The 23,893-nt window shown below is 39.0% G+C and overlaps 2 protein-coding genes across 2 annotated transcripts; one reads left to right on the top strand and one right to left on the bottom strand.

Moving 5' to 3' along the window:
• Window positions 1-2,714: 2,714 nt before the first annotated feature.
• Window positions 2,715-10,377, bottom strand: LOC306908430 (A disintegrin and metalloproteinase with thrombospondin motifs 8). Its single transcript, XM_079481290.1, has 9 exons — window positions 9,455-10,377; window positions 8,123-8,362; window positions 7,357-7,489; window positions 7,085-7,252; window positions 6,183-6,475; window positions 5,742-5,928; window positions 5,482-5,654; window positions 4,805-4,980; window positions 2,715-4,730 (listed from the first exon to the last, which is right to left on the bottom strand). The coding sequence occupies exons 1-9, from the start codon at window positions 10,145-10,147 to the stop codon at window positions 3,998-4,000; spliced, it is 2,796 nt and encodes a 931-aa protein (XP_079337416.1). The 5' UTR covers window positions 10,148-10,377; the 3' UTR covers window positions 2,715-3,997.
• A 3,023-nt stretch (window positions 10,378-13,400) lies between these two features.
• On the top strand, window positions 13,401-23,276 carry adamts15b (ADAM metallopeptidase with thrombospondin type 1 motif, 15b). Its single transcript, XM_079481055.1, has 8 exons — window positions 13,401-14,591; window positions 15,668-15,800; window positions 16,350-16,517; window positions 18,751-19,034; window positions 19,313-19,490; window positions 19,617-19,792; window positions 20,791-20,966; window positions 21,391-23,276. Exons 1-8 carry the CDS (start codon window positions 13,653-13,655, stop codon window positions 22,157-22,159), a joined length of 2,823 nt encoding a protein of 940 aa, XP_079337181.1. The 5' UTR covers window positions 13,401-13,652; the 3' UTR covers window positions 22,160-23,276.
• The last annotated feature ends 617 nt before the right edge of the window (window positions 23,277-23,893 follow it).

Genomic DNA, 23,893 nt, shown 5'->3' with positions numbered 1-23,893 from the left:
TCAATAACTTTTTAATTTGTCCAATGTCCAATCATAACTGCAACATACAAGCCGTTGTCACTGTCATGATTCTGCTGCATCATGTCATGTTTCTCTTGGTTTAGTGGCAGGATCATGACAGAGTCTCATGTCTTGTGTGGAGAGAGGCATTTATGGCCCTTATGGACTTCCATACAGTCTCTCCAGTCTCGTCTCTGTTCCCACCCTCTTGTCTCCTCGTTATTGATTCATGCTCTTCACCTGTTCCCCTCTTGATTTGGTCCCTTATTTAATGCCCTTGTGTCCTCTGTCTTGTGCTGGTACATTGTGATTTGGTTGGTTAGTTCATGTCTTTTCAGTGTAATCTAGTTAGCTTTAGTCTTGTTAAGTTAGTCCATGTTCCTGGTTCTTGTCATGTTATTGTATCCATGTTTTGTTATGTTACCCCCTCGTGGGTCTTTTTGTTATTATTATTAAAGTCTCTGTTAACCCCCTACCCGCTGTCTGCACCTGGGTCCTCTGTCCTTATCTCACCACCCGCAATCATGACAGTCACACTAACTTTTACAGAAACCAACAGATTTTTAAACAATTATATTAAAGTGTTAAATTGTTTGCCACGAGTTGGAGAAGAAATTCCCAAATCATTTCCCCCCCGAAAAGACAGATAAGAAGTTGATAGATCAATAAGTCCTACATTAGTCAAAACTGACAGTTAGCAGCAGCAATATGAAGGAGTTCACTTTAGTTTTTCACTTACGTACCGGCACACAAGTGTGTTTCTTCATCAGGTTTGCACAGGTCAAAAAATCAAGAACCTTCAATAACAAGTTGTTTTCTGACCCGTACGGGCGCATATTAAAAAGTTACTTTTATAGACAAAAACTACTAGGAGCTTGTGGAAAGGTGCTCTTATTTAATTGATTTTTCCATACTCCCTGTTCCTGGGATTTACCAGAGTTAAAATGGGAAACACAAGAGTCTAGTTCACCTTTCATCATGATTTGTGCAGTTGCCAGCACTGGCTGTGCTGAGCTGATGGGAAGCTTTCATCACCACCTCATGCCATGATGCAGTATTTCCACAATTAACATCACACTTTAATTTTCCAAAGGTAAAATAAAATGGTTTGTGAAAAACTTCTTATTATTTGATGTGCACTTCTCTGTGGTTTTATAAAGATGAGCACCCTAGAGGATAATGATAATTTTATATAACAGCTGAAACGTTATTAAACTTTATTATTGATGGTAATTTCCACTGATTCGCCAGACTGAATAGCTTTCTACTGGTTAAGTTTCCAATAGTTTTATGTGAGAGCGTCATCTTTGATGTTGTCAATTTTTTCTATTCTTTTCTTTTTTGCTATAGTTTATTTTGATACTTCATACTTTATTCACTTCTTCACTTTCTCCATATAGTTTCTGGGTAATTGGCAAGTGAACAGCATATTATTATTCTGCTCCAGTTATTAATCTTCTTAATTTTTTTCCTGTATTGATGCATCAGTTAATGTCTGCCTGCTGTGCGGCAAATGAACTAATACCTTAAATTAAAGCGTGTTTGTTAGATTAAAGATGGTTAAGCAAACTTAATCTTGAAATGTGGATCTGCCAATGTTTCCCTCCACAAACCGTGCATTCATTTGAATTATATACAATTTTTGGACAAAAAAAATGGTGGTTATATAACAAAGAAGTTAAACACAGAATAAATCATTCAGCATGTTAGAACAACTTTTGTTGTGACTGCTGTGATTAAATATTTTTGTTGTTTTCCTGGGTGGAGATGTGGTGAAAAGCTTTTCTTCCTACTCTTTCTACATCATAGGAATCGGCTTGTTCACTTATGACACTTTATGATGTCTGAAAAACTGTAAATGAACTTTAAAGTTCACAAGTTCATTTAATTTTATCAGTATAGGAGGAAGACATAAGATACAGTGCAAAGTTATCTAACAGTTCTAGCAGATGCATCTTATTCAGAGCCAAAATCATGCGAAGACTTCTTAGATAGAGAGCAGCTGCCTCTTAGACATGTGCTTCTCTGAGGATTTTCCATCAAACAAACATTCTCTCAAAGAGGCCTTCTTTAAGGAAAGTGCACCTCTCACAAAATAAGGGAAAATACTCTGAGGCTATGTTGGCCAAATAAAACACAATCTGATTATGGCAGTGCTGAAACCTCAGCCTAGAGTTGTTGTTACTCTTTAAGTATCATGCCAGAATACTCCCTCTATGGGACACATTAGGACCACAGTGTTAACTATCAGAGTTTTGATTGGAAGTGTTGATTTTTAGACATTTTCGGAGGTTTCATGATGGAGAGGGGTACCTGAATCACACCATCTAATCGCTGGGGTACCACAGGGCTCAGTGATGGGCCAATTCATCTTCTGGATTTGCACAGCATCTCTGGGTGTAGTCTTGTGGCTTTCTCTGTTACTGCTTTGCAGACTAGTTTACCGCTCATTTCACTCCACAGACTCCACAATCTTAGCCGCACATCTCTTGTGACATCCCGGGTTGAATTAAAGACTGTCTTCAGCTCAGCTTTGCAAATTAAAGCTCCCTGCCTTCCCGGTCAGGACCTTAATTGAACACGACATCTCCGTGCTTCTGGGCTCAACAAGAACAAATACAGCCAGGTCAGCCAGAATTCCTTGGAGTAGAATTTTATAACTAACTCAACTTTAATCCATTTTCAAGTAATTGTTATTTGCACTTAACACAATCCACAACATTTAGAAACACTTTTATTCAAAGCCGGTCATCAAGCTGTTACAGTGTAAATGCAAACACTGTTTCAACATTTGTTTTAACAGTTAAATAAAACTGGTAAAAGACTATTTTGTTATATATTCAAACATTTCTTTAATGAAATGATGCGAAAGGAAAAGCAGCATGTTGTAAAAACATTGCATAATGTATTCACTTGAAGACACTAAAAACTTTACAAAAATAAATAGCTTTACAATGAAGTAGCACAGAAAAGTCCTTCATTGAAGGGATAACATGTTTGTCGTAATATGATTGATATTTGAAATGTACAAAAACCGGAATGATTAATGCCATATTAACATTCATATACAATCAATTAAAAACTTACAGGTGCATTTCATATAAGTAATCAGGGACTAAGTTATTTGCATCCAACCTATTAGACATTTGTTTCATGCTGCAATGTTTGAGCTCATTTTCACGTTCAAAGCGCTAACAAACATCTATAAAACTACAAAAGAAAGAAGAGCAGGACCCTGCAAGGTCTGAAAACTGCATGGAAAAATCTTTAAATCTTTAATTCACAGAGCAACTCACAGTTTGCTATGTGCACTTTTGAAGTAAACAGTGTTTTATACAAAGAACAACAACGGTAAAGCTTATTTAACTTTCTGAATAGACACACATTATGTTACAAATATTTCCTAAACTAGATTAAACCTTATTTGTGATTATTAATGTCCAAATTAGCAGGTGATTGCAAAAAAATAGCCTAGACACGATCCAAATCAATAAAATAAGTTATTAGCACCTTGATTATCTGATTTCATTTGTTTTCCTCAGTTTTAGACAGAGGGTGTTTCTAACATAATAAAGAAACTATACAAAAAAACTAAATTATTTCTATCTTAAAGGAATGTTATAAACTTCTGAGCTTTACATATTATCTGTTATTATTAAATATGAATTATATCAACAAAACTTTGTTAATAGAATCTGCCTAACTTTTGAAGAACAGTAATACTCTGTTCAAAGTAATTTGGAGAAAGTAGAAAAATGGCAATAAAGTATGGCTTGCTGAGGTAGATTTCTATTAGCTAAAACTTCAATAGTGGTTATAAATATATGCATACATTTGGAAAACAAAGCTGAAGTGATCAAACCATTTATTATTTTACAACCGTGTTCACTCTTCTAAAGCTAAACATTTCCTGCCCCAACCTGAAGCACGGTCAACATCTACTCTGTTTTTCATTTCACAGGAACTTCTTATCACCTTTAAAACTTCAATGATGTTATCAACATTCCTGATAAAAACATTTTTCAGATACTGACTCTGGCATCTTAGACGGGTCACAGCTCTCTGGTTCTACAGTTTTCCCGGTGTAATCGATGCAGAGGACATTCCGGTATCGTTCCCCATAGCCACAAGTCTGTGAGCATGATGACCAAGGTCCCATCTGCCATATGGGACATGGAAGATCTGCGCATGGCCTAATATCTGAAGGCCTGAGATCTTTATTGCATTGATTTAAATAGTAACCAGCGTTGTCCTTACATTCCACGTTCCTCCTGGACCATCCCGCGCCGCAGGTTTTGGAACATTCAGACCACTCTCCTGCGACCCACTGTGGGATGCCGAAAGGATGGATAAATTTACCAGCAGGCTTCTTTTCTTTCAGTTTGTTGAAAGACATGGTTTTAGGGATGTAGAATGTGTACTTGACCTTCGGTGGGATGGATTCCCCAGCGGTGGAAAGGAGCTGTATGGTGATTGGTTCCCGGAGCTGGCGGAAGCTCTGGATTCTCTCTAGCGTGCTGGACGATCCGCTGTACTTCAGCACAGCTCCAAGAACCGGAATATACTGCTCCACTGTGGATACTGAGAAGTTGCCGTTTAGGATGTATTCACCATTTTCCCTCCATATGGCCAAGTACTGTCCGTCATGCGGTATGCTCCCGTGGCTCTGTTGTTTGATGTTAATGTTAGTGGCACCGCTTGGAATCGTCACAATGTCTCTATATCCGTGGCTAAAGAAATAATGTGTTAATTGTGGACACAACCACTTTAAGAGAGTACAGTTAAGACAAAAGTAAATGCTTACATGAATTTGTTGAACGAGCCGGATATCATCCTGCAGCTCAGCCCATTTCCACCACACACGCCACATTTGTCCAGCTTCTTACTAGAGTCGATCTCCAGGTCACAGCCGGCTTTGATGCACTGGCCTTGCACACAAAATGATGTAGTGTCTGGACCGCATGGAGTTCCATCGATTACCTACAATCAAACAAAATGCAGTGCTGAATGCAAAGCTGCAGTAACAATAACCAAATAATAAATACTATTTCTTTAGACTTGTATTATTTTCACTAAAGATGCTGTGTGTAATATTTTGAAGGATCTACAGAAATTCAATATAATGTACATAACTATGTCTTCAGATGTGTATTAAGACCTTACATAAAGAAGCATTGTGTTTTATTACCTTAGAATGAGCTATTTCTACCTACATACACCATGGGTCCCCTTGCATGGAATTCACTATGTTGTTTCTACGGACAATCTTCTTTACAGAGCTTGTTTTGTAAAAATGACACACATAAAGTCTTGTGAACGAAAAAAAACGTCACGACTTCTGTAGTGCCTTGAAAGGGATGTGTGGAGTGACCTTTAGTTGCAATATGTAACCTCACCACTAGATGCTGCTAAATTTAATACACTGAACCTTTCAGCAACTATGAACATACTTTACATTTTAGAAAGTATTCTGCTACGTACTTTCGATTCAAACACTCTGAATTCACTGCTGCCTCTCGCCCGGCAGAAGAGTTTACATCTGTCCCTCAGAGATACCCCAGCATATTTTGGTATCCACTGCTTCACATTTCCGTTTACATCAAAGTGACTGGGATTGTTGTACTTCTCACACTGCTCCTCTCTGAAACTTTTCCCTACAATAATAGAAAATAAAATGACTATTAATGATGGTCCAATGTGAAATGTCTCAAAGGCATCAGAAATTGACGAAAACAACTCACCTCGGTTATTTTCACAGGCTCGTGTATTGCAGGACTGGTAATTCACTCTTTGGCCCAGACAGTATTTTCCACCATTTTGAGGAGATGGGTGGTTGCACTCTCGATAGGAGAACATCACTCCTCCTCCACATGATCTGGAACAGGGTTGCCATGGTCCCCATTCACCCCAGCCTCCATCCACAGCTGCCTGAGCCCAAAGCACACAAAATCATTAACATCCCAAAATCTTAAAGTTGCGATGTGTATTCAGCAATAATGATGACAGTTTTTTTAACATATTTTAACCATACTCTGACTCATGCTCTGAATTCAATTTATATTTACATTCTTCATACAGATTATTATTAAGTGAACAGATCATGTTTTGAAACCACTGAAGGAATGTTAAAAAAATCACAAAAAACAATTTATTGGAAGATATAATCAACCAATCTGATATACCTTAGGCTTCATGACTTCTTCAGAAGACATGCATATGCCGTTCAGACACGTCCTGTTAGGGGCACAGCCTGTGCCGTCCGCCCAGGGTAGACTGCCATTCCTGGTTGTGCACACAGATTGGCCTTCCTGCTGACACCAAAGCTGTCTGCACACCTCGCCAGCTGAAGCATTGGGACAATGTGAAAACTCCTCTCCAAATAGCTGCTGGCACTGGCGATCCAAACTGTAAGTTACGCCCGGCAGCTCGGTAGGCAGGGCCACCATCTTCTCTGGGGTGTCCAGCAAGCAGTCTCCTGTTATTATCCAGAGCAAGAGTTCGAGAGCAGTAAATCACAGAATCAAAGGATTGTATAACAGTAGGAACGTTTGGCTCCTGCAGCCGACATTTAGAGAGACTTGCAGGAATGCACATCTGGGGGAGTGTGCTGCGACGGGAAACATGAGCAACAAAAATGCACGTGGGGAACTGCCCACATCAATGATACTTCAGTTAAATAAGGAAACGTGTGAGACAAACGCAACATGGCCCAGTGTAAAGACCAAATATTTGTTATATTTCATTTTTACGAGTTGGAATGACGTGACAAGAATGCTTTTTTTGTAACTCAAAGGACAGGAACTACAAATATTTACATAATTACAAGCTAGCAAAAGATGATGAAGACGTTCAATTCATTAGTTTTGCAGAAAGTTTAATAGTTTATTTACATTTACGTCACCTCTTTGATCCAAAGCAACTTATAATGAATTAAAAGCGGGGTTTTTTGTTTTATAAGTTTGTGTACTCCCCGAGACCCATATTTAACCATTCTGTCATCTGTTCTACATACTAAATATAAAACACACATTGAAGCCATTATAAATAAGTAACAATTAAAAGAAAGTGAGAAGGTCGTGCATACCATATCCATTGTCGAAAAACTCGGTGACGTACAAAGCGCTGCAGGGGGACCAAGGAGAAGTCTTTTGCAACTGGGTGAACACAGGAGCCATGACATGATCCTCTCCTAGATGTCCAAAAAGCTGCTCGCAGTTCTTGTCGTCATCATGAGGCATGCTCAGAACATGACCTGAAAATAAAGACAACATTGACAGTTAAAAGAGTGAAGGGCAAATCAAGGTTAACCATAACTAATAATAACTTGGGCGTGAGCTCATCAGAAGATATCCACACCTAGCTCATGGGCGGTTGTGAAAGCAGCCTGAAGGCCATTGTCTTCAATAACAGAACAGCTCCTTTTGCTATCACACATGGTCCCCACGTCGGCTACGCCCATCGTGTCACAGCTATGATGTCCACAGATATCCTTGAGGGAGGTTTAGAATAAATAAAAAATAAGATGGCAGTTTCAGAAACGTAGCTCGTTCTGGTTAACTGTATGGGAGATAAACATAATTTGACAGTGTTTCTATCGTAAAATCGTAGCCAATTATTTTGTCTGTCGGAAAACCTATGAAGTGAGAAAAAGTGTGGCGTCTGAAACGTATCTTAGAAACACGCCTTGAGTCTTTTCCATCCTTTGCCCAGCGATCAGAGACTGAGACAAATGTTTCCAAAGCAAAAGACAGACCACAAAACACGCATGATTCAATGCACATCTGGACCTTGCAGAGCCAAAGAGCTTTGACTCACATATGTGCTTCTTTCAGAGGAGCTGCGGGCTTCTATTTTCACTTTTAAAATGCTCTAAAACGACCCCACAGCTCACTTTTGGAGATGTTGATTCAAGCTACAGATGCAAAATTCCATATTCAGAAGTATATCAGAAGCAAAACCTTATTTGTAGCAACTTGAAATTCAGATAATGTCTGGAATCCCAAGATATTAAGTTTCGTCGTAGATATGAAAATAGAAGCCATAAATGGATATCGCCGCACTATTTTGGGCCCCAAAGCATGACCCTGAAATACATAATACTCCATAACATATCATCGCTCACCTCTCTAGTAAAAAGTATGGCGGTGTCGTAGTGCTCGGGATGCCTGTGGCTGGGTGGGTTGAAGAGCTGTTGCCAGGCACAAAAGTTGCGCAGCGTGACGCCCCCGTTGGTGGAGACGGATGGTCCGATCTCCTCATCCTCCACAATCAGCATCTTCACAAGCACTATGTTGATGGAGTTCTTAATGCTGGGATGTTTGTAAATCTGAGCAGCCACTGAAATCAGGGTCAAAAGGTAGTGCTGAGGAGAAAAACCATGAGTGGATCACCATTTGCAACTGTAGTGGAATGTTAAGTGTAAAAACACGATATCTTGGCAGCACATCTCATTCGGAGTGCAATTTCATTCACTCTAATTCGTGTAAGAATTAAAAAACAAGAAACTTATAACAGAACAAGAGATTTTACTTTCAGGAACAAATAAATGTCTGGGGGCAGTTGTTTTATATATTTACTCTTACCGATGTACCCAATGGGTTAAAGCAAATGGATAAAATGGTGAATACAACCAGATATTCATTTCATTCAGCATATTTTTCTGTCGACTCCACACAAATATGCGGTTTGTTCGTTGAATAGTGCTGGCAAAGGAACGACAGCCACCGGAGGTCCTCTATGACGTACAAAGAATTGTGTTTCCAGAGCTGCAAATTATAGGAGATTTGGATCCCAATGCCGACATCTGCTATCTGCTATCTGTTCATTTATTCACACTCCTGACATTTCCGATCGGTGGTTTTTCGATGACTCCATAAAAGAGAATTTCAGGGGGTGGTGTTCCACATGTGAGTGAGAAGATCAGGGCTGTTCGTTCGAATTGTGAGTCATTACTGTAGCTTTTTATTATTTTGACATCTCCCTGGAGGCATGTCTCTCATATAGCTGACAAACACCGAACACACAGTTTTATCTAGGCATCCGTTTTTTCCTGGAAATAGGTTTCCAATAGACTGTGATATTAATATGATTTAAAGTGATTTTATATTTACATCCACTCATTTCACTCACCAACACAATGAGCTCAGCTACATGAACGTATTAAGGGGCCTTTTTATTAAAGGAGTAGTTCACCTTCAAAATGACAAAAGAAGATAGTTTGAAAAATATTGGTAACAAAACCGCACAGAATAATGATATTCTTCAAAATATCTTATTTTGTGTTCTGCGGAAGGAAGAAAGTCATACAGGTTTGAAATGACCAGAGGGCATGAAAAGGATGACAGAATTTTAAGTTTTGAAGGACTCTTTTAAGGATGTAATTTTATTATGCGTACTATTAGCGAAGTAAATCTCAGCCAACATCTAATAACTTTTTTCAGGTTTTTGCATTTACCTTAATCTCATCTCCATAGAAATGTGTCAGGGAGGCGTCTGCGACCACCAAGGTCTCGATAAACCTGGGCGCCGAAACAAAGCGTTTACTCCTGGATGCCATCCTATCTGTATCATACATCAGCTGTTCTTGGTCTTCTCTGATATCCGACAGCGGTTCAGATACCTGATGAGACTTTGTAAAACGCCTTCTTTTAATGACATGCAACTGTTCGGTGAGTTTTCCGTATTTCCCCAAGCCGAGGCGTTTAGGCTCGATGAGATATTCACTACCATCCGTTATAAATGATCCCAAAACCCCGTGACAGAGACTGACGGAGACGACAGAGTCCTCGTTGGAATCAACAGCCCCGGTGTAAAAACAGTCTGTTAAATCGCTCCCAGATTCCTCGGATTGATTTAAGGATTTATACAAATCTGTCAGGTTGCTGAAGGAAGACTGCGCTGTGGCTTTTATGCGATAGACCTTCAGTGCTGGTGATATAAACGTGCTGTCCGGTGTCAGATTCAGAGTGAAGTTCCTGCCGAAAGCCGTGAGTCTGAAGCTCGGCTGTTCTTCACTTCTCCTGGCCACACGTCCACCGGTCCGTCCCGTTAACCGTACAGGTGTAATGTCCTCAGTCTCGAATGAGTGAGACAACGTTTTAGTGACGAGGCTAAATATTAGGGAGGCTATAACCCAACACGACCACATTGTAACTTATTGCTATTTTAAACAGAAATTATTGCTTGGACAAACTTTGATAAAAGCACATTCCTTCACTGAATCGACCCTTTTGCGATAGTAATTTTTCGTGTACCCTGCTGCTTGTATAAATAAAGTTCAATCTAAAATGAATTTTAAATCGGAGCCAATTATTGTGCGGTGTTAAGTCCACGGTACTGTCTCTGGATTGTGTCTCTGGTATTTATACTCGAGAAATGAGAGGTTTATTTTTGATATCCAGCGTGCTGCATTCTCTCCACCCACTGCGCGCTCGTGAAAAACGTCTGGATCGGGTTTGTCCAATAAAACCGGAGCGCACACCCCTTCCTAAATACGGTTACTTTGTAATAGTAGTGGATACGTGCACGTTGGCTTTAGTATAATATGTTCCTCAAACATCGTATAAGGCCAGAGATCTTTAGCTGAAATAAATAAGTACATTTTATAAGTCGTTATTTTAGTGGCTAACAATCTGAGCCAAAGTCTGTGGGTCCAAACCTGCGCCTGTCATTTGAAGGCATGTAGCTCTAGGTTGCTAAAAGAATATGATTGTATAATTGAGTTTGGATAAAAGTATCAGCTATCTAATTATTAAATATAAATATTATTATTTAAATAATAAAAACTATAGGGGAGTAACCGGTCAGAATATAAAAATGGAACATCTCCATAAGGTGGCGGTAAAATGTTATATATATATATATGAATGCGTACACGCACACAAAATAGCCTACTTTGCAGCGTGGTTTATGGATGCTTTTTACGACACTAGAGGGCGACTATGATTTAGTTAAAGTATTTTAAATTATTTTAAAGCAAAACTCATACAGTGGGCAACAAACATTTTAGTTAAGGTAAAAATAAGCACGTGAATGTGAATATAAGACATTATATATTTATAATAATAGTTTTTTTAAGGTTATGTTCACAATAAACTCGAACTAATTGCCTTTAAATATGTGGATGTCACAGCAAGTGGACATATCAAATTATTAATTTGTAGAATACAGTTTACATTTTATGATCTGTATTATTAATGCAAAGTATTTTCTTTTACTGCATTTGTTGAACTCCACCAAGCATGACCTTATACAACAGCATTTACCATCTTAAATGATATCTCTATTATTTTGTCAATTAGTCGAGGAGCAAAAATATACAGTACGTGTTTGGCGTACACCCAAGGCGACGGACATCAAGGCTGGTGTGCTTTCTAACAGAGTTAAAGTGATCACAGGCTCCTCGTCATTATTATGGGATGTGACTGCTGTTCTGCTGTGGGCAAGGGCAATTTACCTGCAATGTTCTATATATGGATCATCTGGCATTTCATGCAACAATTCACAGCAGGTGTTGCCCACTGTATGTGTTGCTTCCATAGAGCTTCCAAAAATTCAGGAGACCAAGAACCTCTGACACAATGAGGGACTGGGGAAATTGTAAGGACTCTACAGCATCCAAGAGCAATATGGAAACCAGCATGGCAGGATGTTTCTTGGTCAACAAATTTGCTAAAAATGACATGACAAAAATGTCATGTGATTACATTTTCTTTGCCATACAGACTCTATAATGGCACATTTTGATGCGGCACACTGTGTTTATGTCAAAATGACTGAAACAGAGCATCACTTTCAAAAAAAGGGGTGCAGATGAGTAAAAGTATTATACGGTACGGTGCCTAGCTGGAGCTATAACCGTTAATGACTGCAACCTTTACAACCTGGTACATGGAAATGTAGCTGGTGGAAGTAATAGAGTATGAACTCATCTCTCTACTCTTTAATCATTTCAATCACATCCAACAAGCCTGGAACAGATTGTTCACCTAGACAATGACATCAGCTAGCAATACAATCATGTCCGTTGTTGATAAGTCAGTTGATAAATGAGTTTGTTTGTGCAGTGAATCTGGTACAACAGAAAGAGTGAAGAAATAGCTGGAGAGATTTCACGTTCGAATGTTTTAAAGCTACAAAGACATGAATGTGAAAGTAAGACAATTGACAGTAAATTAAATGCAAATGCTGTCAATTGTAACATTTGAATGATATGCAGATGCATTCAGGGGGTTACGTTTTGAGGCTGATTGTACTGCAGTTCTTGTGTGACACAGTTTCTCACATTTTGCATGATTTGTCTGTCCAAGCAGGTGGATTCAAATATATGCAACCTTTACACCTGACCCTATCTACAGTCTCTGCAGGCACACTTCATATCTCTGCTCACTGTTGCACTTCAGTGTATAGCTTCAATGCCTGCTGTCTCCTTTGTTGCTAGGATATGGTGTAAATCGTATAACTTCACAGTTAATCACATAATTCTACGGTTAATTTTAACTGATACAATGCTTAGTCTAAATGCTGTGTTAGTCACTTTGGATAAAAGCGCCAAATGCATAATGGTTCTTTGGTGCCATAGAAAAGCATGTTGGTTCCATTAACTGTGGAACCAAAAATGGTTCTTCTGCATCGCTGTGAAGAGTGTTTTGAGCACCTTTATTTTTGTGTATATGCTTTATCTCATTAAAATCTTTAAATGTTTTCTTCAATATAAAAGTATTGACTATTTGACTATTCTATTAAACATTGCATTTAAAATATGATTCTGTTGAAGTTGTTGAATAACATTTTTTCGATGACACTTTTGCATTCATTTAACAATATCATTTAAACGATGATAAGCGATGTTAATCCTTTCAGGATCATCGAAGTTATGAAAGACCTCACACGAATAGATGAATTGCTATTTTTTACAGCTTTAACTATCCGTGAAAGTACAATAGTGCTATTCTTCTATTATAGACCGAATACCTCCCACGATCTCAAGAATAATAAATCACATTGAATCACCTTGTCGTTTGTTGTTATGTCATCTATATCGTGAAAATTGTGTGTCTTGCGTTGTATACACTTATTCCACCTCTTCTCTGTAGGAGTGCAAAAAAGATACAGTAGTCCAAATATTTGGGAAATTACAAAAATGAATCCTCGACAATTGAAGAAATGGTGGGAAAGTGGCAACGATCAGTCCTATTCAATGCGAGTGCAGTTATTTAATTAAAAAACTATAAAAATAATTTAAATCATTTACAAGACGTGAAGAATTGGGATAAATAAAATAACGAGGAATAAATGCAACTCACATTCTTCACCTCATTTGCTGAGTAATCTGCACATTTCTATTGAGTGGGAGGTAACCTCTGAAGCGAGCCTGGCTTGATGCTCGTATTTAGAGAGCCAGAAGTGGCTACGGTGTACAACATGAACCATGAGCTCTTATCTGAACCCTACAAAAACTCTCACCACAATCTGCAATGCTTACATATGAGTCAAAAAAGTAAAAAAGTAAAATTGGTTTGCACAGAGAGGAATACCATGGCGGTGGAAAAATAGTGGCAACCCTTAATTCACATGACGGATTAACAGAGCTGTGATCCAGAGCATCACGGTGTGACACTTTGAAGGATATTTCATCACCACTTCCAACAAAGATGCCGTTCTTCAAATTTTTCTTCGTTTCTCTCTTAAACATGCTGTTTTTGACGAAAACATACCTTTGTATGGAAACTGACTTTTGTGAACCTGTGCGACTTGACCGTGAGAATTTCCCAAGGCATCTCACCAAATTCTCGGAGAAACTCAGCAAAGGACTTTTGGTTTACAAAATAAACGCTTTTAATCAGGAATTTTATCTCAGTCTTCTGCCTGACTCCCGTTTTCTTGCTCACGAGGGTACATTTCATGACACATCATCTTCAAATGCTTTTCAAGGACCTGACTTCAAAGGATGCTTTTACTCCGGTGAAATCAATTCAGACAATAATTCATACGCAGCTTTAAATCTCTGTCGAGGAGTCCGAGGAGCGTTTTCTTTTCGCGAGATGGAGTACTTCATCGAGCGGACGTCGGTCAATACACCAGCGGGACTGAACTCGGAAGATGCTGGAGAGACGCACATCATCCGCAGACGAAATGTCACTGCAAACGCAACATCTCGGTGCGGAGTGAAATCTAGTTCAAACCAGGGCGTTGTGGAGTCATTAGAAAAGTACAAACATTTAAAGGGACATACAATGAATATAACAGAAACTTTGAGTCGATCAAAACGATTTGCGTCTATACCAAGATACGTCGAGGTCCTGGTTGTTGCCGATGAATCTATGGCAAAGTTCCACGGGGACGACCTCAAGCATTATCTTTTGACCCTTATGTCTGTCACTGCAAAGCTGTACAAACACCCCAGTATCTTGAACTCTATCAGCATAGTGGTTGTAAAGCTTATGGTGATTAATGAGGCTGAGAAAGGACCCAAGGTATCCAGTAACGCGGCGCTAACATTGCGCAATTTCTGCACCTGGCAGAAGAAGCTAAACAAGGTCAACGACAAGCACCCAGAATACTGGGACACGGCGATTTTATTTACAAAACAGGTAAGAAAAGGACGCTGCTCGAATATCTGACACAGCTTTTCCTAATAGGTGTCCAAGGTTTCATGCGCATTTGTTTCGGCGATCTTAGTTTGGTCCGAGTACAAGCACTCCGTACACCTACATGACATAACATCTGGACAAACATAGTGAAACATTTGAGGAAATATGTCATGGCTGGGGAGCGCCCCCAAATGAAAATGTACTTTGCTTCACTGCCCTGATTCCAGAGTAAACTTTAATGTGCACCATTACATCACTAGAAACTTGAGAGGACTTTCACGAGGTTCTGCCAACATACTGAATCTATTACAGTCTAAAACAGAAATGATCCAAGGCAGCCTTTGTTAAAGCGATGTCCCCTGTACATGTACCTGCGCTGCACCTGTTATGTTTTTCTTCAATGCCTTTTTTTTAGCAATTAAAAAATACTGCAAGCTGTTTTTATTTTAGCTAAACCTTTTGAGTACATATATGTTTAAGGGAATTAAACATTAAAGTGCACACATTGTTGCATACAGTACATACTAAAAAATCATCCATCTAGTCCTCTCAAAGTCAGCTCATCTTAAACCCCTCCTGAACTGTATGTGAAAGTGGAGCCATCTATGCTTAAGACGATGTTGGAATGAATTCAGACTTTCCAAATGTTAACCCTAATGGCCCCAGGTGGCCGCACTATGATGCTCTATAAGTCCATCTGTCCTATTAACCATGTCGTAACTACAGCTGTTTACAAGCATTCTTGGCCACCCTCACTGGTCAGCGCAACCCTGGACTTCCCATTATGTGAATGGCGTATGTGCGTGTAATAAATTGGAAATAGACAGAAGTTTAAACACATACTTAAGAGCTTAAGGATCAGATCTAATCACATTTTAAAACCGTGTTAAGGCCTGAAGTGCTGAAATATTGCAAGTTAAAAGGTATAGTAACCCAAAAATATGTCATTACATGTATATGGCTTTTTCCCCATTCTTAAAAAGGTGATTAGCTTCTCCAGAAGCTCTTGATGTCATTGTCACATTGTTTCATAAATATCATCACAGGTTTCACAACATGATCTTTCTCTCTCACAGGATCTGTGTGGGGCCACTACATGTGACACTCTGGGTATGGCTGATGTTGGCACCATGTGTGACCCTAAGAGGAGCTGCTCAGTTATTGAGGATGATGGACTCCCATCAGCCTTCACAACCGCACATGAATTAGGTGAGAACTCTAATCAAACCTTTTCCTGAGATACTAATAAAAAAAAAGCTGGACCTGTAACCCGTGAACCTAGAAAAAAACATTGGCCACGATCTTGACCTGCTGAGGTCTCTGCTCAGTGCCCACCGTGAGACTCCGTCTCTGTTGTAATTCAGCTTAATCCTTCAGTCCGATGGAATTTTGACAGAGGCGTCTTACTGAAACTCTATCTCTGACTTTTGTTCCTTAAACATGACTATTGTTTGCTCTAAGTGCCAGCTGTTTCATACAAAAATCCTGTCAAGGCCTTATTATTAATCACTAAAACAATGACAACTGCAATCAGAGCTTTCCTCATCTTTTGAACCTTGTAAAAACAAGATTGTAATAAAAGACAGATGGGAAAACATTAGCAGATGCTGAAAGAACCCTTCATGCTAGGAGTGGTCCATCAGTGCCATCTTTATATGGCCTGTGCAGGCCTATTCATTTGTTTATGCGTAGTTGTATGTTAGTCACACCTAACATCTTAAAGCAAGAATGGTTTACCATATTTTGGCTCTTCTGCAGGTCACGTCTTCAGTATTCCACACGACAATGTTAAAGCTTGTGAAGAGGTGTTTGGAAAGTTGAAGGACAACCATATGATGTCCCCCACACTGATCCAGATTGACCACATCAGTCCCTGGTCCGTCTGCAGCGCTGCCATCATCACAGACTTCCTGGATTCTGGCCATGGTTAGTTCTGATGAAATGAACTCTGTCAGAAAGGGTTACAGTGTGTGTACAGTATTCAACCTTTGGACGATGACAGCAATCATAATATGCCTGCTTGCATTGCTGCTTGGCATAAAATGGTACTGTATCACCGGATAGACTGTATTGATATGCTCGAAATAGATTTACCAAATAAAAAAAACCTCAAAACCATAGCAAAAACTGCTAATTCAAAAATGAAAATTATATCTTCATTTATTCACACTCAAGTTGTTCCAAATCTTTATGAATGTCTTTGTTCTGACGAACACAGAGAAAGATATTTGAAAGAACGCTTGTAACCAAACAGTTCTTGACCACCATTGACTACCATAGATTCTTTTTAAATAAATTTCTTTATTCTGTTGAACACAAAAGAAGATATTTTGAAGAATGTAGGAAAGCAAACCGTTCAGGGGCACTTTTAACCACCATTGTCAATTTTCCTACTATGGTGGTCAATGGTGGCCAAGAAATGTAATTCTTCCAAATATCTTTTTTTATTTAGGGAAGAACTGTCAAGTTAAGGGATCAGATTTAAAGTAGCAATATACAGCAGGGGGACAAACATACTTGGTCGTTTTTGTGCTAGGACATTATCCATTAACTTTAAGGACATTTCCATTGCTTTAACGCAACGCAGTGCAAAATGTAAAATAGAAGTGTAAAAAATCTACGCGGAATACTCCTTTATATTTCTAGTACATATTTCTTTAAGTGTATGTTTGTGAGTGAATAATCATATCATGAGGCTTGTTGATATTTCCAAATAGGTTGTTTGCAATCACATGGTTTAATGCAATCCAGCAATGCAACCAGGCATATTATGATTGCTGTCATCGTCTAAAGCAAGGTGCGGCTGGGAAACAGCAGGAATTTAGTTCAAATCAACAAGCCCCGCCCACAGATTTGACTCGAGACACCAAGGATTTAGTGCAGCAAGTGATTTTCCTCCATAGCAATTCACTATGACAAACTCAAAGTACCTATGTTAAATGACCAGTGGCCTGTTTCACGAAGCGAGGTGAACCTGGTTTAGAAAAGGTTCAGCTGTAGCACAACGTTAGTTTAAACTTTCTGCCAACTCCGGCTTGATCCAGAGTTTGTGAGGGGCGTGTACCTGAAAGTGTGATACGTGCGGCAAATAGCCAATCAATCGGGACACGGAAATCATCTTCAGTTTGACTGACTTCTCCTGAGTATCAGTGCAATTCGCTTAAGCTGTTTCATTATGACGTACTTATATGAGGCAGATATGTTTGCTTAACGCAAGATTTATCACTTTGTGCGTTTAATCAGGACTCTATCTTTGCATTGTTAATGACAAGGTTCTTGAGCAGTAAATTTTGACTCACCTGGTCGTTGTTTGGGTACGTTAAACCTGAACCTGTCGACACACTCATCAGATGCTTTACAATAAGACTACACAATCCCAATTTCTTTAGTCATTTCTTTAAAGAGACAGTTCAGCTGGAAATTAAAAACTATCATAATTTATTCATCATCATGTTTTTGTATAAAACCAAACTTTAATATATGAAGCTTACTGTACATATTATGTTAATATCTTTTTGTAAACCTACAGTATATAAATCATTTAAATTCAGTTGATTCTCAGTAGCTGCCTTCTAAAACTTTCACTGCAGCAGTTTATTCCAACCTTGTAAATGTGTTTCAATTCATGATACTTTTTCATAATGATCTCTTCATCTTCAACAGAAAGGCTTGTTAAGCGTTTTAGAGAGTCTTCCGGCTCGGCTGATTCAAACCACTTTTACAAGCCACTTTTATCACAGTTTATCTGTCAATAATAACATTTTCCCCCTTCATGAACGATGTGGACAGTCAAAAATGACCCAAAACACAGGTATTTTGAGTTTGTTATTGTGAATTCCTATGGAGAAAATAATTTGCTGCCCTCCATTGGCAACCGCGCAGTGCCAAATATTATTGCCATTACAATTTTGAGATTTGCTAATTATTGGATTTCCAATTTATGGATAATCCATAAACTAAGCAAAATAAAAATAATCCATAGACTTCCGAAGAAGGAACCCGTCACAGAAAAAGCACTTAGGGATGTCACCTAAAGATAAAAGAATATATAAGACGTCTGAATAAAACAACACAATATGCTCAACTCCGTTTACAGAGGGTACCCTATAAACAATTTAGACAAGGAATACTTTGCACTACAAAGATCTTTACTCTCCAGGTGACTGTCTGTTGGATCAGCCCCAGAAGCTGTTGGCCCTTCCTGGGGACCCTCCAGGTGTCACCTACTCGCTCTCCCGTCAATGCGAGTTGGCCTTTGGCTCGGGATCTAAGCCCTGCCCTTACATGCAGCCCTGCTCCAAACTTTGGTGCACCGGGAAAGCCAAAGGACAGTTGGTATGTCAGACCCGTCACTTTCCGTGGGCCGACGGCACTAACTGTGGAAGCAACAAGCTGTGCTATCTGGGGACTTGCACCGATAGGCAAAGTATCACAACGATTAAGGTGAGCTACAGTATACTACCACTTTGCACAGCCTGCTGACAGATACACTTTTGTTTTTACATGATTGAACCAGCATGAATTTCTATGCTGGTCCAGGCTTGTTTTAGCTAATAGACATACTGTTAACCAGCAAAACTTGAAGTTTGTATAAAGTTGGTGGTCTAGTATGGTCTTCTGGAGATGTCTGGCTGGAAAATCCTTCAGAACACAACATGTGTGACAAGCAATGCTCATCATTTCATAAAATTGTATGTAAGTATTGTGTACTGTTTGTGCAGGTAGATGGTCAGTGGGGTCGGTGGGGTCACTATGGTCCATGTTCCCGTACATGTGGTGGAGGGGTACAGCTGTCCAAGAGGGATTGTAACAACCCTGTCCCTGCAAATGGTGGCAAGTACTGCCAAGGACTAAGAGTGAAGCATCGCTCTTGCAATTTGAATCCATGTAAAGAAACAGGTAAACTAACTGTATATATATTTTGGTCATATTTTCAATATCATGGTTGAGTCAATATAGATGGAAATTGATTCATTGACTAATTTGTTGATTTGTTCGATCATATACCGACTCATGTATTCATAGGCAATAGCTTTCGAGAAGAGCAGTGTGAAGCCTTTAATGGCTTCAATCTTAACACTAACAGACTCAGTCCCTCTGTGGTCTGGGTCCCTAAATACTCCGGAGTCTCTGTTAAGGACAGATGCAAGCTTATCTGCCGAGCAAACGGCACTGGATATTTCTACGTCCTTTCGCCAAAAGTAAGTAAATTTAGATATTTGAATAAATATTGCTTAACTTATTCAGAGGTCCAAGTTGTTTCGAAACCAGTGGTTAATTTAAGGTAAGAGTTAGAATGTGCAGTTCTTTATCTAATGGAAGGAATAACATCCCCTTTTCAAAGCGAACAAGAGACATTTAAAAGTAATGGTGGGTTGTTATCTGTCAGATATGGCTGTGTGGAGTGACAGAGTGCAGGGGTGGTTAAGAGTTACTTGTCCTGTTATCTCTGTATCAGCTGCATTAGCTTACAACAGCAATTCTGACTACAAAAATAAGCCAAGACAGCGATTTTACACATTGCAAAGCTTTCAAAAAATTGCAGAAAGAGCACAATGACAGATTTATCATGAAAAAAAGTGTTGGATTTGCATTTATTTGGCCATGGTTCAAAAATAACAAATTTAGTTTCAAAATAACAAAAAGATGCAATGTATGAAGATCTTGTATACTGAAAAGAAAACCAGTTCATATTTGTTACCCTGGACCACAAAACCAGTCATAAGAAGCATCGGGCTATTTGTAGCAATAGTAACAATACATTGTATAGGTCAAAATAAGGTCTTAGCAACGGCCTGCTACAGCGTCTGTGATGGACAACTTCAAAGGTGATTTTCTCAATAATGTTTGTTGATTTTCACCCTCGGATTCCAGATTTTCAAATAGCTGTATCTCAACTTTATATTGTCCTATCCAAACAAACCATACATTATTATTTATTCAGTCTTCAGATTATGAATAAATCTCAATTTCAATTTGTGGGCCAGGGTCACATTTATCTATCAACAACACAATACTAATGTTGTTGCATGTAATTTAGAATAAGTGAAAATTACTCATTGCTCCATTGAGGTGTTCTTGAAACATAGGAAAAATCTAGAGATACTCAACTTGGTTCTGGTTTCATATAACTTTGCACCTCTGAGCATTTTAAGTTGCCATAACCATAGAGCGATATTACATGTTATCTGTGTGGCAGGTGGTGGACGGGACGCCTTGTTCCCCTCATACTTCAGCCGTCTGTGTTCAGGGAAAATGCATCAAAGCAGGTTGTGATAGCAAGCTAAACTCTGACGTGAAGTTTGACAAGTGTGGCGTATGTGGCGGAGACAACCAGAACTGCAAGAAAGTGTCTGGAATGTTCACGAAACCCATGTATGTGTAAGGTGTAGTTACCCAAAATTGTGTCGCTTACTCCATGTCATTGCAAACCTGACTTTCTTTTTTCTTCAAAACACAAAAGATGATATTTTGAAGAATGCTGGTAACCAAACAGCATTGACCCCCATTGACTTCCTTTGTATGAACACAAAACCACATTCTCAAAATATCTTCTTTTGTGTTTGACAGTTGAAAGTGTCATACGGTATATTGGGTTTAACCAAGATAAAGGCGAATAGTTGATGTAATTTTTTTTATTATTTGATTTACTCATCATCATGTTATTCCTATTCATGATTTACTTCTGTTGTGTTCTCCTGAAGAAAATAAGCCATATGGGTTTTAAAATACATAAATGTTGTGTAATTGACAATAGAATATTTAAATATTTCCATAACTGTGTGATCTCTTTTTTCAGACATGGATATAACTTTGTTGTGATTCTACCAGTCGGGGCTGCAAACGTGGACATAAGGCAGCGTGGTTACCAAGGTTTGGTCAATGATGACAACTACTTAGCAGTGAAGAATGTCCACGGCAACTATCTCCTGAATGGAAACTTTGTGGTGTCAGCCGTAGAAAAGGACATTATCGTGAAGGGAAGCCTGATGCGCTACAGTGGAACAGGCACAGCTGTGGAGGTGCTTCAGGCAACCAGACCGCTAAAAGAATCTCTCACTGTGGAATTGTTATCGGTGGGAAAAATGACACCTCCTCGTGTGAGGTATTCTTACTATGTGACTGTTGGAAATAAGCAGGACAAGATCTTAAAGAAGGAGGAGAGGAACCCTGCGCACAATAGCGTGTTGGAGGACAATAAAGTGGAACAGAAGAAGCCAGCCAGTCAGACGCCGTCTTATAAGTGGGTTACCGCCGATTGGAACAAATGCTCTGTTACATGCGGGAATGGAGTCCAGAGCAGACGAATACAATGTTTGGATTCAGATGGGAAAACAGCCACACGTTGCAACAACAACCAGAAGCCCAGCACAATGAGGTTGTGCGGTGACCCCTGCCCGATGTGGAACATCGGTGAATGGTCACCGTGCTCTAAAACCTGCGGGAAAGGCTTTAAAAGACGTCTTCTGCGCTGCGTCACCCAAACAGGGATGCATTTACCTAGAGACCAGTGCTCAAGCAGAAAAAAGCCACAAGAGTTGGACTTCTGTACCATTCAGTCATGCTAGTGACCAGTTTTATGGAGCAAAAAAAATGTCAATATGTAGCTGTGTGTTACGTAGTTTCCTCCTGTGCCTCACCTTTCCAAAGGGAACAATGTAAAATGTCTAAAATGTTCAAACTGATTTACCATTTTATGTTGTAAGGTGCAGTTAAATATCGCCTACCTCGACAATGTTTTTAAGGGCAGCCGTATAACGCAGACCGCATGAAGTTTGTTAAACTGGTATACAAGTACATGAATAATGATTGTCATGGCACAACCAGAATACAATAGCATCTCGTAATGCGGTTCGTAGATGAAGTGAGCTTGTCAAAATTGCTGCAAATGTGTGGGTTTGTACATGTAAACGATTTCATCTAAATGTGAAGCATATCGTATGCATTTTTTAAGGCAACTGGTCCATGCACTATCACTGATTTGTATTCATACAGTATACTGAGCTGAGCGGTACAACTAGCATAATCTTGCGTGGTTACAATAAACCTAAACAGTACTTTGGCTTGTGATGAAGAGAACAGATTGTGCGGTAAACACATGTATACATGAATCAAATTAATGTTAATATTTAAAACTGAAATATTAAACTTGATGACACTATAATGGTACTGTACACAAAGGGTAAACAGTTCATGTACAAATTTATCACATCAGCTATCTTTATACATATACAATATAGGTCTATGGTTGTTTTTGTAAAATGTTTATCTTTTTCTTTGATGTTGATACAGCCAGGTACTGCAAATTATTTGACGTTTTACTAAAACTAGACCTGTCATGTCTTTAACACTTGGAGTAATTTGTTGATTTGTACATTTAATTAGCTTTTTATAGTTCAGTCTATCAAGTGAGATGGATGTTGTCTTACAGGTCAATTCCCATAATGCAGCCATACTGCCACAATGTCTTCATTTTGTTGTAGGTGTATTAGATCTATTCCCTGCTGAACGTATGAAGATTAACATTGCAAAAAAGTAAACTAGTTGTATTGTTCTCGTTGCTGAACCGTTTCATCCATCAGTGCTAGATGTTAATGCAGCAAAAGGCACTTATGTTTTTGTATTGGAATCCATTGTATACTATGTATACATTCATTGTGCACAAATAAATACAGAAGTTACATGAAATGATTGATTTATTCTTTGGAATTTATTTATTCTTTTATTGTGTGTGTATTTTTTAGGTGTGTGTGTGTGTGTGCGTGCGTGCGTGCGTGTGTGCGTGTGTAAAAATCTAGCTGCTCTGGTTGTTTTCTCATCCCACTCTTACTAATCTCTTCACCAAAGACCGGATGAAGTGTCCGCGTGACACTGGAATTCTGCTGATATGACCATTCTGTTTTTCCTGGGAAAAAGTCAGAACAAAAAGGATTGATAACCCTCTGCTATTGTGTGAAAGTCACAATGAATCTGAACATGGCGTAAAACTTCAGCTGAACTGAAATAGTCTGACAGTAAATATTTAGGCTAATTCGATTAATGCATTCATCTAACAATCTATTCTTCAATCTATTTAGCAGAATTGTGTATTTTTCAACTATTAGATTCCATCTGGGCCTGACTTACTAGATCCCAAATTTCAACAATCTGAATTCATAAGCAGTTAATAAACAGAGGACTTTGGTGTCTCTTTGCCATCTCCTGTCAATTCAAACCAGGGGTGGTCAGCTGTTCTCGCCTTTAATATTTCCGACTCAGTGATTTCATAACAAATGAAAGTCCCACCTGCTAAAACTGAAGAT

This window comes from Barbatula barbatula (genome assembly GCF_947034865.1).
Source record: "Barbatula barbatula genome assembly, chromosome: 19".
NCBI classification, from domain to species: Eukaryota; Metazoa; Chordata; class Actinopteri; order Cypriniformes; family Nemacheilidae; genus Barbatula; species Barbatula barbatula.
This window is presented reverse-complemented; position numbering and strand designations above follow the sequence as displayed.